Source organism: Aegilops tauschii, chromosome 5, assembly GCF_002575655.3.
Source record: "Aegilops tauschii subsp. strangulata cultivar AL8/78 chromosome 5, Aet v6.0, whole genome shotgun sequence".
Classification (NCBI taxonomy): Eukaryota; Viridiplantae; Streptophyta; class Magnoliopsida; order Poales; family Poaceae; genus Aegilops; species Aegilops tauschii.
The window spans coordinates 385,819,515-385,832,027 of record NC_053039.3 but is presented as its reverse complement, the minus strand read 5'-3'; the positions used below and the strand labels follow the sequence as shown (position 1 = coordinate 385,832,027).

Below are 12,513 nucleotides of genomic sequence, written 5' to 3'. Positions count from 1 at the left end.
CTGCCCCTGCCTCCCGTGGCCGGCTGTGGTGCCGCACAGGCCGCACCGCCCCACCCTACTCCATTGCTGGCCAGGCCAGTCCTCTACTCACCCACACCTCCTGTTATTTTCTGGCGACGGCAGCCGGACCAGTAAACCCTCGTACTCCCCACCGCGTGGGCAACCACTGCAGAGTCTTCACCGGTTCCGTGTCCTTCCCTTCCTAGGCCTCGCCGTCGTCCACCGCCCTGGTGCTCTCGGCGCGGCGTGGTCAACGTGGTCAACGAACGACATCCATCGGACGTGGACTGTACGTGGAGAGGCTAACAGCTGGGTCCACGGTCGCACACAAGGAAATGCCTCCTTATTACGCGCAAAATAATGATTCCTCCACCTAACATCTGGGACCCACCGGAAGGGCCTCTGTATTTCGTGAAAAAAAAACATTCCCCCGCTGACAGATCGGACCCACCAGCTATATCTTCGCACTCAAGGAAGTGCCTCCTTATTACGCACAAAAAAATGAATACTCCCCCTGCTAGCTGGGACCCAGCATAGTGGGATGCTGACTTGTGGGCCCACTAAGTTGACGGGGACGGAGGGCTTTGTCAACTTAGTCAATATGAACGATTCTAGCTCCAGTGACCGTACAATGTCCATCCAACGGCCGTAGTGCTTTTTCAACCTATGGTCTTCTTGCTCCAGCCGCCCAAACCAGCGTCGGTCGTGCCGCGTGCTCCTGCCTCCCGTGGCCGGCTGTGATGCCGCGGCCACACCGCCCCCTGCTACTCCCACTGCTGGCCAGGCCATCCCTCTACTCACCCACACCCCCTGTTATTCTGCGGCGACGGCAACCTCACACCGCAGCCGAACCAGTGAACCCTCATACTCCTCTCCGCGTGGGCAACCACTGTCGCGCCTTCCCCGGCTCTGCGTCGTCCCCTTCCTAGGCCTCGCCGTCGTCCACCGCCCTGGTGCTCTCGGCGCGGCGTGGTCAAGAAACGACTCCCATCGGAAAAGTACTGTACGTGGAGAGGCTGACAGATGGGTCCACGACCGCAGCAAGGAAGTGCCTCCTTATTACGCGGAAAATAATGATTCATCCACCTGACAGCAGGGACCCACCGGACGGGCCACCGTATTTCACAAAAAAAATGTTTCCCCCCTGACTGTTGGGACCCACCAGCTACATCTTCGCACGCAAGGAAGTGCCTGACAGTCGGGATTGTCATTTTGGTCGCGAACGTGTACGTACATACGATCGGTATGTCTGCAGGCTGCAGCGATGAACCGTGGCCGTGTAAGGAAGGGCACGTGTCGTAGTAGAGGCACGCACGTGTCGTAGTAGAGGCACGCACGTAGCATGTACACGTACGTACAGCGGCCAGGGTGCAAGAAAGTAAATACGGCCACGTACGTACATACGGGCGGGGTCTCGAACGCCTACTCGCGCATACGTTCGGCCAGGTCTCGTGTACATGGCTGGGTCAGAATGGAGAAACTGCGTCGTCGTCGTGTTCATGGGGAGGCAACGGAATGCGTCGTGTTCATCGAGAGGCAACGGAACGCGTGCTGTTCATCGGGAGCCAACCGGCTTGGACGGAACAGCCGATGGAAACGAGGCCTAGCGTACCGCAGAACGGAGGAAACGGCCTTGTGTTCGAGCGGCCACGGTCGAAACGGGATCCTGTTCATCGGGAGGGGTCTGGCGTACCGCAAAACGGAGGAAACGGACTTCTCTTGGACCTCCTACGGTCAAAACGGGGTCTTGTTGATCGGGAGGGGTGTGGCGTACCGCAAAACGGAGAAAACGGATTTGTGTTGGAGCGTTACGGTCGAAATGGGGGTCCTGTTCATCGGGAGGGGTGTGGCGTACCACAAAACGGGACTCCACGGGATATTGTTCATCTCCACCGTCGACTGCCTCACGGGCTACTGTTCATCCACCGTCGACCTCCTCCAGCCTCCACCTGTGACTGTTCATCCACGGGCTCCTGTTCATCCAGCCTCCACCGCGCGCTCCTCCACATGCTACTGTTCAACCAGCCCTCTCCACGGGGTCCTATTCAACCACCCCTCCACGGGGTCCTGTTCATCCAGCCCTTCACCGGCTACTGTTCAACCAGCCCTCCACGGGGTCCTGTTCATCCAGCCCTCCACGAGGTCCTGTTCATCCAGCTCTCCACGGGTTCCTGTTCATCCAGCCCTCCACGGGGTCCTGTTCATCCACCAGCTCGATCGATCGGGGTCCTGTTCATCCAGCGGCAACGGCCTCTACTACCACGGGTTCCTGTTCATCCAACCCCCCACCAGGAACTGTTCATCCAAACCCCCCACAATGATCATTGTTCATCAAGAGGCAGCCGGTTCGATCGGCTTTAGTTAGTAGCAGTAGCGAAGGAATCGCTCGATCGGGTTCGCCTCGCTCGGTTTCAGTTAGAGCCCAACGCCTCGCACCCACGCGCCTACGTGTACGAGAGAAACGCGCATCGCTCGGCCCCCGACCACCCACCGTAACCGGGAACTCCCCGATATTTTCCGCGCCCTCGTTTCTACCACGGTTTTTCTGTCATGGACGGCCCAAAGAATGTCATGCAGCTGCGTCTCCGGCCCGTCCAGAATGAAAAGCCTATTTTCTGTCATGATTTTTCATCATAGAAGTAAGAGCCCACCACATCTATGATGATACCGGGTTTTGTCACAATTATCGTCATAGAAGTGTGATACGTCTCCAACGTATCTATAATTTTTTATTGTTTTATGCTATTATATTATCTATTTTGAATGTTTAATTGGCTGGTGGGCACACCCAATTTACCAGGCGTCTGGCCGTCCGTGGACCCACCCACCGCTCTATCCCCTCGACCTCCTTATCCAGCCTCAGGTTCCTTTCCAACCACACGTTTCTCCCCTCTCCCTTTTGCTCTATCCCATGGGATTTGGTCCGCCATGGATGGCCTCTATGAGCTCCCTCAAATGAATTCTCAGGAAAATAAAGGGTGCTGCTACCGGCTGGGGGCAGTCCCGCAGCTGCAAGAGGACAACCGTCGCCGCTGCGGCATGAGCTGCTGCATAGACCAGCGGTAGAGTGGCTGATTTGTACGAGAGCGCGGCGGTGCTGCGAGGTGGTCCAGCTACTGCGAGCCCGACGGCGGACCAGATGCTCGGCGATGCTGCAACGAAGGCTGCGATGGCGTCTCGGCTGCGACGGCGTGCTACGACCACCCGTCGGTGGAGCGCTGATGCTGCTAGCCCTGACATCGTCTTGCGTGAGGGCTCCCGGTGCTGCCACGGGCGGCGCCCCTGCTACGAAGCATCGCCGGTTGCTGCGATGGTCGTTGGGAATCTGTGACCTGTCATGGTGCGACGCCGCTCGCCGGGAGCATCCGGTGTTGCGAGGCCGCTTGCCGGCGGGAGCGTTGGTGCTCGTCGGAAGCATCCGGTGCTGCGAGGCCGCTCGGCGGTGGGAGCGCCGGTGCTCGCCTGAAGCATACGATGCTGCGAGGCCACTTGCTGGCGGGAGCGTCGGTGCTGCCAGGCTGCTCGCCGGAAGCATCGGGTGTTGCGAGGTGCTCGCCGGCAAGAGCGTCAGTGCTGCGAGGTGTTCGCCGGAAGCATCTGATACTGCAATGCGATGTGCTGCAGGGCCGCCGGCGATGTCACGAGGGAGTGTCAGAGCTGCTATGCTGCTAGGAGTGGTGCTGCGACGCACTGTGAAGAAAAGGACGTCTGATGCCTGCGTGTCGCGTGCGCAAAGAAAGCAGTGTGCAGCAGAAGAGAGAAGGGATCGAAAAGAAAGCAGTGTGCAGAAGAAGAGAGAAGGGATCGAACGGCCGCGCTCGAGCGCATCAGACGGCTGTAGGGTGGCTGTTATTTCGCCTCCTACATCCGGATGGCGCCTAGCACGCGCCTTAACTTATCTGTATTTTAGTTGGATAATCTACACAAGATTTTGATTTTAGGCTGTTATAGTAGATCGATGTTAAAAACGGCTGTTATAATAGAAATTGGATTTTCTCTAAAAACTGGCTACCCAAACAGCAAAGGGTACGTCGCAACACACAGCCTACTAGTTACATTAAATATTGGGTTTTGGGTATATAACCCGGGTAGCAGCAGCAGAAGGTTCCTCGACGTTCTAGTTTAACTTTTACACAGGAATCATAGGGTACTTATGATGTCTTGCGGGAACTTTTACACAGGAATCATGGCATCGGCGGTGGTTGATCATGGCATCGGCGGCAAGGCTCCACAACATTTAGCTCAACTCCGGAGGGAACTTTTGGCTCAACATATGTCCTGATAGCCAAGAGCCCTCTACCAACTTCCACCATAAAATCCACGCCCAACAGGTTGCACTTTCCAGTATTGTTGGTTAAACAGCTGTCGAAAGGATGTCCCGTTGTGGTGTTCAATGTAAGGCTCTCAAGTGAGCTCGTATTCTCAATGATATGGCATGTTAGCTCTACTAAGCTCTTCGCAGAGGAGAAACCAATGATCTTCACTGTCTTGAGGCTATCATGGTGGTGTCCTGGCATCTGCCTCAAATGTGATGCATCTCCCACGATTGACTCGTGCAACATCTTTTGCTGCAACACCTAAAGATGACATGCCAATAGGTTGGATTAATAGTTTCATCATTGTAACTAAATATCCTTGCAAGATGGACAGTGACTTACATTCATGACAAGGGTCTCCAAGAAAGGAGAAGCATCAAAAAGTGATATCAAAGAACAATAGTCGTAGGTCGGGGAAAATGTCATTGCTTGAAGATCAACATTCAAGTGCTTGAGATGCAGGAATTTGCTATGTAGAACTGGTGTATCAATCATCTGCACAAAGATATTTCAGATCAATCATACTATGAGTATCAACAGTTCAAAGATAACCAAGGATTTAGCATATACCTCACAACGTGAACCTAGGGAAAGATCTTCAACATATCGCAAGCTGGACAGAAAATCAGCACAAACATAGCTGATAGCACCAGGAAAGTACAGGTCGAACTTCTTGAATTGCAATCCTACTCCAAACGAAAGGTGTACTTTGCGATGACCCATAAACTGGAAATTAGAGAGGTTTGGAGCTTCTACCTCTATAACCCGCAGCGAGCTGCCGCCATCAAACACGTCCAGATATCTGAGCTGTTGTAGATGAAAAGGTATCTTCAAGCAAATTATCTTATTGCAAAACTTTAGTTGCATCCGTTGCAAAGCAAAAGAATTGTGAAGAATGGATCCCAACTGGTCCCCCGTAATAGCAACATCGCTTAGCTCGAGTCTTGACAAGCTTTTAAAGCACAACTCGTCAGTCGGAGAGAAAGCACAACGGGCAAGATTTAGATACCGAATCGAGTTTCCACTCTCATTGGCTAAAAGTGACCACGGAAAGTTGTAATATCTTCCTGACTTTGAAGATAGTTCTATAGTGAGTTCTTCAATCCCCGGTGTAACAGCAGCCTGAAACCAGCTATCAATGTTACAGACTTTGGCATTGTAGTAACGGAAAACAATCTCGAGCGTCTTGGTGGCAATGCATGGGCGGTTTTTCAAAATGTGGTCAACTTTGTTGGTAAAATTTCTTGCTATTCCGTCCTCTCCACATGATTCTATATCAATGCCCAATGTTATCATATTGAAAGCAAGGTTCGGATAGCATCTCCAAGAACGTTTAAATGCATGAGACACACAAGCAGCTCGAGCAGCATCTCGCATTGGCAGTAGGGAATATATATGACACCAAATATCCTGCATGCACAAGCATGTGAGAAATTATTTCAAATGGACATCAGAAATAAAGAAAACCATGTCAGGTAACATTTTAACCAAAGTGCTTGCACATGATTGCAGCGTGATACAAAGGCACACCGTGCAATTGTGCTGACTGCTGAGTAAAGGGTAATGTCTTGGTTCTAAAAGAATAGTAGTTGGTTCACCGTGAAATTGTGCTGACTGCTGAAAGGACGCTGCAGTAGGATTGTAGCAGGTTGCAGCACTAAGGATATGTTCATACTAAATATTTACCAAGCACAGCTCAACCAATTAGTATAGTTAGAGCATTCATAGCCCATCATCAGCGTTTCATGGCGTACCTCTGGAAGATGTGGCCCAGGGTATTGTATTTCACCACCTTGGGAACAATGGTCTTGTTTGCAGGTTGAGTCCTTTCTGTCAACCATTGAATCAGCTGGTCCATCCGCAATACATAATACATATGATTACAGGTGGAAAGTTATAGAAGATTGCAATACCACCCAAGTATATCGTTGAGGATGCTCAAACAAATAAAACAAGACAGGGGAACACATTATCCAGAGGGTGCATAGACAGTCGACTTGAGTTCCCCTCTGTTGTATTGTCAAGGATCGTCTCAGACCCCATACAGCCTAAGCACGGCAGCCACCTGCCAACTTTAGCATGGAAGACAAATGGGGCCTCTTCAAATCCAATGTATGCTTACTATGTAATATTTGAGTGGCTACACTGATGTTATAGCAAATTTTTCATAACTCGGGTACTCCGTCAGTAAAGAAATATAAGATCATTTAGATCGCTAAAGTAGTGATCTAAATGATCTTATATTTCTTTACAGAGGGAGTACATATGAACAACACACACAAAAATTTGATCTTTACCCAAATCGATCCACAAAATCCTTCTATACTACTCCCTCCGTCCCATAATATAAGAGTGTTTTTTACACTAGTGTAGTGTCAAAAACGCTCTTATATTATGGGACGGAGGGAGTACCATAGAAACCTTAGCTCACCCAAACAGTTTTCTCTATGAAAAAAAAATCAAAATTTTACGCTCAAATAGACACTAGACTAGATCAACCTACAAGAATCTACTTGCCTTACCTGGTCTTGTGCCTGATGAAAATAACAACGAGGCGGTCACTTACTATGGGGTTGTATTTGCAGGCGACGACTTTCCCGCTGCATCGATATCACCCGATTGAGCATCAGCTGACCCATGGTTCGACGAGACCTAGGGTCGAGAAATCTCGATTTGGATCTCGCTCTCGCGAGTACGGCTCGATTTGGATCGAACAGGGCGAGGCGGGGAATTGCGTCGGCGCCGGCGGAAGGGTCAAGTAACTGACCTAACACGGATTCCGCAGGCCAGGGCACCGCCCCACCAATAAATCTCCATCTCACGGAAACGTGAGGTACTCCTACTTTGATATGGGCCAGGATTCCCGAAAAAATCGTCTCGGTCGCTCGTTATCACGTTATTTCTCGGGCCTGTTTTGCTAGCGAGACAACAACTGGGGGGTAGCGCTCCCCTAAATAGGCCAGCCCATAAGCACGCACACAAGCCTCTACGTCAGCCACGCATTACGGGAACTAGGTTTGTGCCCGGAGGTCAGAGCATCTCCGGCCATTCGGCCCCTAGGGTGCCGAAAAAAAGCGGCCTGGGGGCGAGCCGGCGCGAGATCGGCCCCTGGGGTTCGTTTCTCCCCAGCCACGCCCCCAGGTGCCGCCCCCCAAGGCGCCCCATATTCGAACTCCATCGTTCACGCTCAAAGAAACAACAAACAGGCGATCATCGCAATAGTTCGTCGATTCGGTGCCACAGTTCGGCGATCAAATAAAAGGACACGCAGTAGTTCGGCGTACAGAAAAGGAAGGACGCAGAAGGAGTACATCAAACGTCGAGCTCAACCTCCGGCGGCGGCGTCGTTGGCGTGCGCGGGCTGGAAGGAGTCGGCGCGGCTTCCGGGCTCGTCGGCGCGGCTTCTGTGCTACTGGGCGCGGCGGAGGCATCGTCGGTGGGGCTGGGCGTCGCGGAGGCATCGTCATCAGCCACCGGGCTAGGCGGCGGCGGCGGCGTCGCCGGTATCTGATTCAGGATGAGGCCGCGCTCCGCCAAGAACCACGCCTTGAGCTTCTCGTCGCCGCTCTGGAGCATGTCAGCGCCGCCCATCAAGAAGGCAAGGTCGTTGTTCCTCTTCTTCGCGTCTTGAGCTTTTAGTTTCGCGGCGGCGTTGGTCCAGAGCAAGTCGAGTTTGACGGCGTTGTTCGTCATCAAAACAGCCCACCTTGCCTCGGTTTTCTCTTCTCGTTGGGCGGCCCTGGTCTTGGCGTCGGCGAGGCAGTGTTCGATGGACTCTTGCACGCGCGCGGCAGCCGACTCGGCGTATTTCACCTTCTTGGCACCTTTGTTGCCGTTCGGACGGCCGTCGGCCGCGCCCGCGGTCGGCGCGTCCGGCTTGTACGTCTCTTTGGCTTTTGGCGAGGGTGCCTCAGACGGCCGCCCATTTCTCGCACTTGTCGATCCGCTTGAAGACGTGGAGGTACTTGAACTCTGCGTCGTTGTTGTCATCGCGGAACATGGCGAGCATGCGTAGCAGCTGCGCCGAAGGAAAAGAACATCAGTTCGCGTGCTCGACGCGCGCACGGCGCGCACGCGGCGAAAGAGCGCGCGCACGGCAGATGGCAACAGTAAAGACGGCGTGCGATACCTGATCCTCGACGCTGGTGCCGCTCTCCGGGCGAGCCACGACCTCCTCGACGATCCCATGCCATTTGTTGCACGCCGTTTGGATGAGCTCCCAATGGTTCGCCATCGCCTTCGCCCCACGCTTCATGTGCACGCTTTTGAAGTAGGGGTCGACGAGCTTCTGCTCGTCGAACTCGGTCTTGATGCGGTCCCAATACGTCTCGATGCTCTGGTTCGTGCCGGTGACCGGGTCGAGGTAGACGACCTTCCACGCTTCGGCGAGGCACTCCTCTTCCTTGGACGCCCACTTGATGCGTGGCTCGCCGGGCTTGGCCGCCTTCTTCTTCTTCTTCTTGCCTTTTCTCGTCGGCGCTGGTTCCTCCTCCTCCTCTTCCTCCTCCTCCGGCTCTTCCTCGCCGTAGTCGAGCTCGTCGTCCATGTCGCCGAGGTCAATCGAGCCGTCCTGGGTAGTGAACCCGGGGGAAGCGGCGACGGCGGCCGAACCGGCCGCGATGATGTCCTCCATGTCGGCCTCCGTCGCGTCGGCGTCGCCGAGATGCGTCGAGGATGCGGCTTGCGAGTAGAGGACGCGGCGAAGAGGTGGTGTCGGTGAGGCTGCGTAGTCCGGCGGCGAGTACGTGTACGGCGGGTACTGCACGCCGGCGAACGCGGGTGAGGGCGTGCGCTGGACGGGGCGCCCATGGGGGAAGGTGATGTTGGGGTTGAAGCCACCATGGGCGTCCCCATCGGCATAGCCCGGCGACGACGTGCTCCATGGGTGCGGAGACGACGAGAACCCAGCCGGAGAGCCGACGCTTTGCTGGCTCCAGGCCGCGTACGAGTGCCCACCGGGTGGATTCATCATCGCCGCGCGCGCCGCCTCCGCTTGTTCCGCCGCCGCCGCAGCTGCAGCGTGCGCCACTTTTTCCCTGGCCTTCTTGGCCCTGTTGCGCCTGTCGGCGGTGACGGCCTCCCGACGCTCCACATCCGCCTTCCACTCGGCGTTGCTCATGCCGGGGGGCTTGGATAGTGGCGCCCTCGGCTTCCTTTGCTTCGGCTGGCCGGCGGCGGCGGCTGTGGGATCCGTCGCGGCGCGCGGCATCACGTACTTCTTCGACGACATGGCGGGCGGAAGGGTAGGGAGGAGGCGAGGGTTTGGCGGGAGGAATGGAGAAGAGAGGGGAGCCTAGGGGGGAAGGCGGGAGAAAACAGCGGGAAAAGGGCTTCAGTCGCCGACGCCGCTTTTCGCTTGTGCCGGCGCGCCCAGGCGACACCCGGCCGCTTGGGTTCGGGGCATGATCGCCGGCTCTGTATTTCGTCCAAACCGGCGCTGGGCCGATTTTCGGCCACCGGCGCTAAAAATTCGCCTGGGAGGGGGCCTTTTGGGGGCGCGGCTGGAGATGCTCTTATCTTAGAAAAAAAGAAGGTTTGTGCCCGGAGGAAACAATATATGCAATGACATTTTTTATACAAAGGTTCTTCTGTTTCGGGAACACATAATATGTGTGGTTTCGTCCTCTCCTGCGATCATGCTCTCCCGGTTTATTTTGTCCTATCAAAGCGCCTCCTTATCCAATATTGCTACCGCCATTCCCCCATGTCACTTGCATTGTACTTTATTAAATTCGACTCGATTTATAGCCCGTTGAAGTAAGCCAATTAGCTACTGCAGCTCATTACATCCGACTCGATATAGAACTTTCCATTTACATGGCCCATATTTTGAAGCAACCTAAAATTAGCTATCCGTTTATATTTCAGAGCAGTCCAAAATGCTGCATCACCAGTACACATTAAACATCTCACATAAAACAATTTACATCATCACATATTTTGGAGCTCGATGGTGACCGACAAGAGGAGGGATTCGAACCCCTAACACCGTGGTTCATAGCCACGTGCTCTAATCCTCTGAGCTACAGGCCCAGCTGTCCCCACTGGATCTCCGTGGGAAGACGTGGCATGACCTGCTCGACAAATATCGGCTCATCATGGAAGTAGTTATGCACACATCTGGCGTCTATTTTATATATAAAAGAAAGATGAAGTCACATATCCAAAGGTGTAAAAAAATGAATGAAATACCTCTGATGGAAGAACATAAAATACTGCACTACTAAAACAAAGTAGTCTATGTAGCAATTTGGTTGTCAAAAAAATTACATGCAAATGTAGCCTTCAAGAGAAATGGAAACTGGGAGGTTCCACTGTCAATATGTGCAATTTGGAATTTTAGTAATCATTATTGGTAGACATACACCAATGTACGCACATACTCTTCTCACATATACACCTATCATTGGCATCTGCAATCATGCATCAACTATATTCGCTAAAGCTACAATAGAGGATGAAAGTCACTTGTGGCAACAACTCGGGTATAAGCAACTCCCCCTTGCTTCACCATAATCTAGAGATAAGCCCCAAGAAACCAAATAATAGAGTAGGACAAAGTTAGAAAATGTCATTGAATAAACAGCTACCTTAAATGGAAAAAAAATGTTCCAGTATACAAGAAACACGATGTTGTTTTGTTATTGCAAACTTTATAACCAACGGATTCATGGCCACGAGAGGAATTAAAGAAGGTGTTGCAGGATGACTATTCCCAAAGCTAATATGGCTGGGAATTTTGTTTCTCCACAAAAGTCATTCTTGTATCTGCAATGGATTTTACTTGTACACCCCATGGCAATAAAACAATAGTATGCTTGCTCAAATCATTTTGGTTAATGTAAAGCAAGTGTAGTGGATCAGCAAAAAAAAACAGTACAAGAACAAAAAAAAAGGTAAAATATTCATCGTACAAGATTATTCTCTTGACATTGGGGTGACACTTAAGCAAGCATACGAAGTAGCAGCATCAAGCAATCTAACACTCTGTAAGAAGGCTTGGTTGTTCTTGTACTATCTGCAAAAGATTTTACATGCACATGCCACTGACATACAAAACAAGAGTATGACACTTAAATCAGTTCGGTTAATATAAAGCACATGGGTTGGATACGCAAAAATCAGATAAAATATGCATTGTACAAGATTATTCTCTTGACATTAAGGTAACACTTAGGCAAGCATGCAAAGCAGAAACTGCACCAGATCGAATTTATGCAGCAAGCAACACTAAGCAGCAGCAGCATCTTATCAAGATCTCTTCTGCTGCCACAAGTGTGACTAACGCTGTAAGAAGGTTTGGATATTGTTGGGTTTAGACTTCAGAAGCTAGAACAGGATATAATTCCATCATTACTTCATGATGCTCTCTGGCCATTCTTTGACTCTGCCTATCTGTTATTAAATGCAAGAACTACAGCTCGATTAAGTACATACCTTGACACTCCCTGGTTCTCAACGAAGCCATTGCTCCATCTAATGAAGCCCACTCAAGAGAGCATTGACATGCTGGATTGCAATGACATTTGTATGTTATTATCGCTACACTGCATTATCATGGACAGAAAATCTAGAATATAAGGATTATACCATTTTGTCTTGTTGAGAGGACTTCCTGGAAAAACATCTGCCATTTCTTTTTATTGCAACATCAGAGCCCCTCCATTTACCATGAGTTCTTGGAGCTCACCATTCTTGATAATCTGAAACATGAACATGTAGTTGGTAAAACAACATCACTTTGTATTAAAGATGTGCATGATCAAGAAGTATAAGAGTCCCTGATTCTAACCTCAAGGTGTCCAAGCTCATCCGAGAGTGATAATCCTGAAATTTAATCTAGTGGTTTGCCCTTGATACATGCACATTTTCTTTATAAGTTGGTAAGCGACAAAGATGGCATCCATGTATGAACTTTCAAGCAATAATCCTTGAGTGATAATCCAGAAATCCAATCTAGTGGTTAATTTGCGTTGATAAATGCACACTATCTTGTTAAATTATTAAGCGATAGAGATGACATCTTTGGTGTGAGCTTGTCCATCTACAAACTTTTAAGCCAAATATATTGATGCCAATGATACGTTCCTCCTATATGCATGGATTGGGTTAGGCCAATCGATCCAATCATCGTACATGGGCACCATGGCTATTTGAGCTAGCAGTGAGGACTTTGGCCGCTTGACGCCGGCGAGTA

The 12,513-nt window shown here is 51.4% G+C and overlaps 1 protein-coding gene and 1 long non-coding RNA gene across 5 annotated transcripts; both read right to left on the bottom strand.

Annotated features, from left to right (window-relative positions):
• Positions 1-4,027: 4,027 nt before the first annotated feature.
• Positions 4,028-7,243, bottom strand: LOC109752297 (F-box/LRR-repeat protein 13). 3 transcript variants are annotated; one of them, XM_020311194.4, is made up of 5 exons: positions 6,883-7,243; positions 6,071-6,165; positions 4,887-5,726; positions 4,659-4,811; positions 4,028-4,577 (listed from the first exon to the last, which is right to left on the bottom strand). In XM_020311194.4, the coding sequence occupies exons 1-5, from the start codon at positions 6,953-6,955 to the stop codon at positions 4,185-4,187; spliced, it is 1,554 nt and encodes a 517-aa protein (XP_020166783.1). In that variant the 5' UTR covers positions 6,956-7,243; the 3' UTR covers positions 4,028-4,184. The 3 variants fall into 3 exon arrangements, with proteins under 3 accessions (XP_020166783.1, XP_020166782.1, XP_073356567.1); XM_020311193.4 differs by having other exon boundaries at positions 6,071-6,174; positions 6,883-7,214; XM_073500466.1 differs by having other exon boundaries at positions 6,071-6,146; positions 6,883-7,135.
• A 2,900-nt stretch (positions 7,244-10,143) lies between these two features.
• LOC109752299 (uncharacterized) lies at positions 10,144-12,365 on the bottom strand. Of its 2 annotated transcripts, XR_012184958.1 has the most exons (4): positions 12,109-12,365; positions 11,907-12,019; positions 11,754-11,825; positions 10,144-10,390 (listed from the first exon to the last, which is right to left on the bottom strand). It is a non-coding gene; the product is annotated as an uncharacterized lncRNA (long non-coding RNA). The 2 variants fall into 2 exon arrangements; XR_006664308.2 differs by lacking the exon at positions 10,144-10,390 and having other exon boundaries at positions 11,564-11,825.
• Positions 12,366-12,513: the final 148 nt, after the last annotated feature.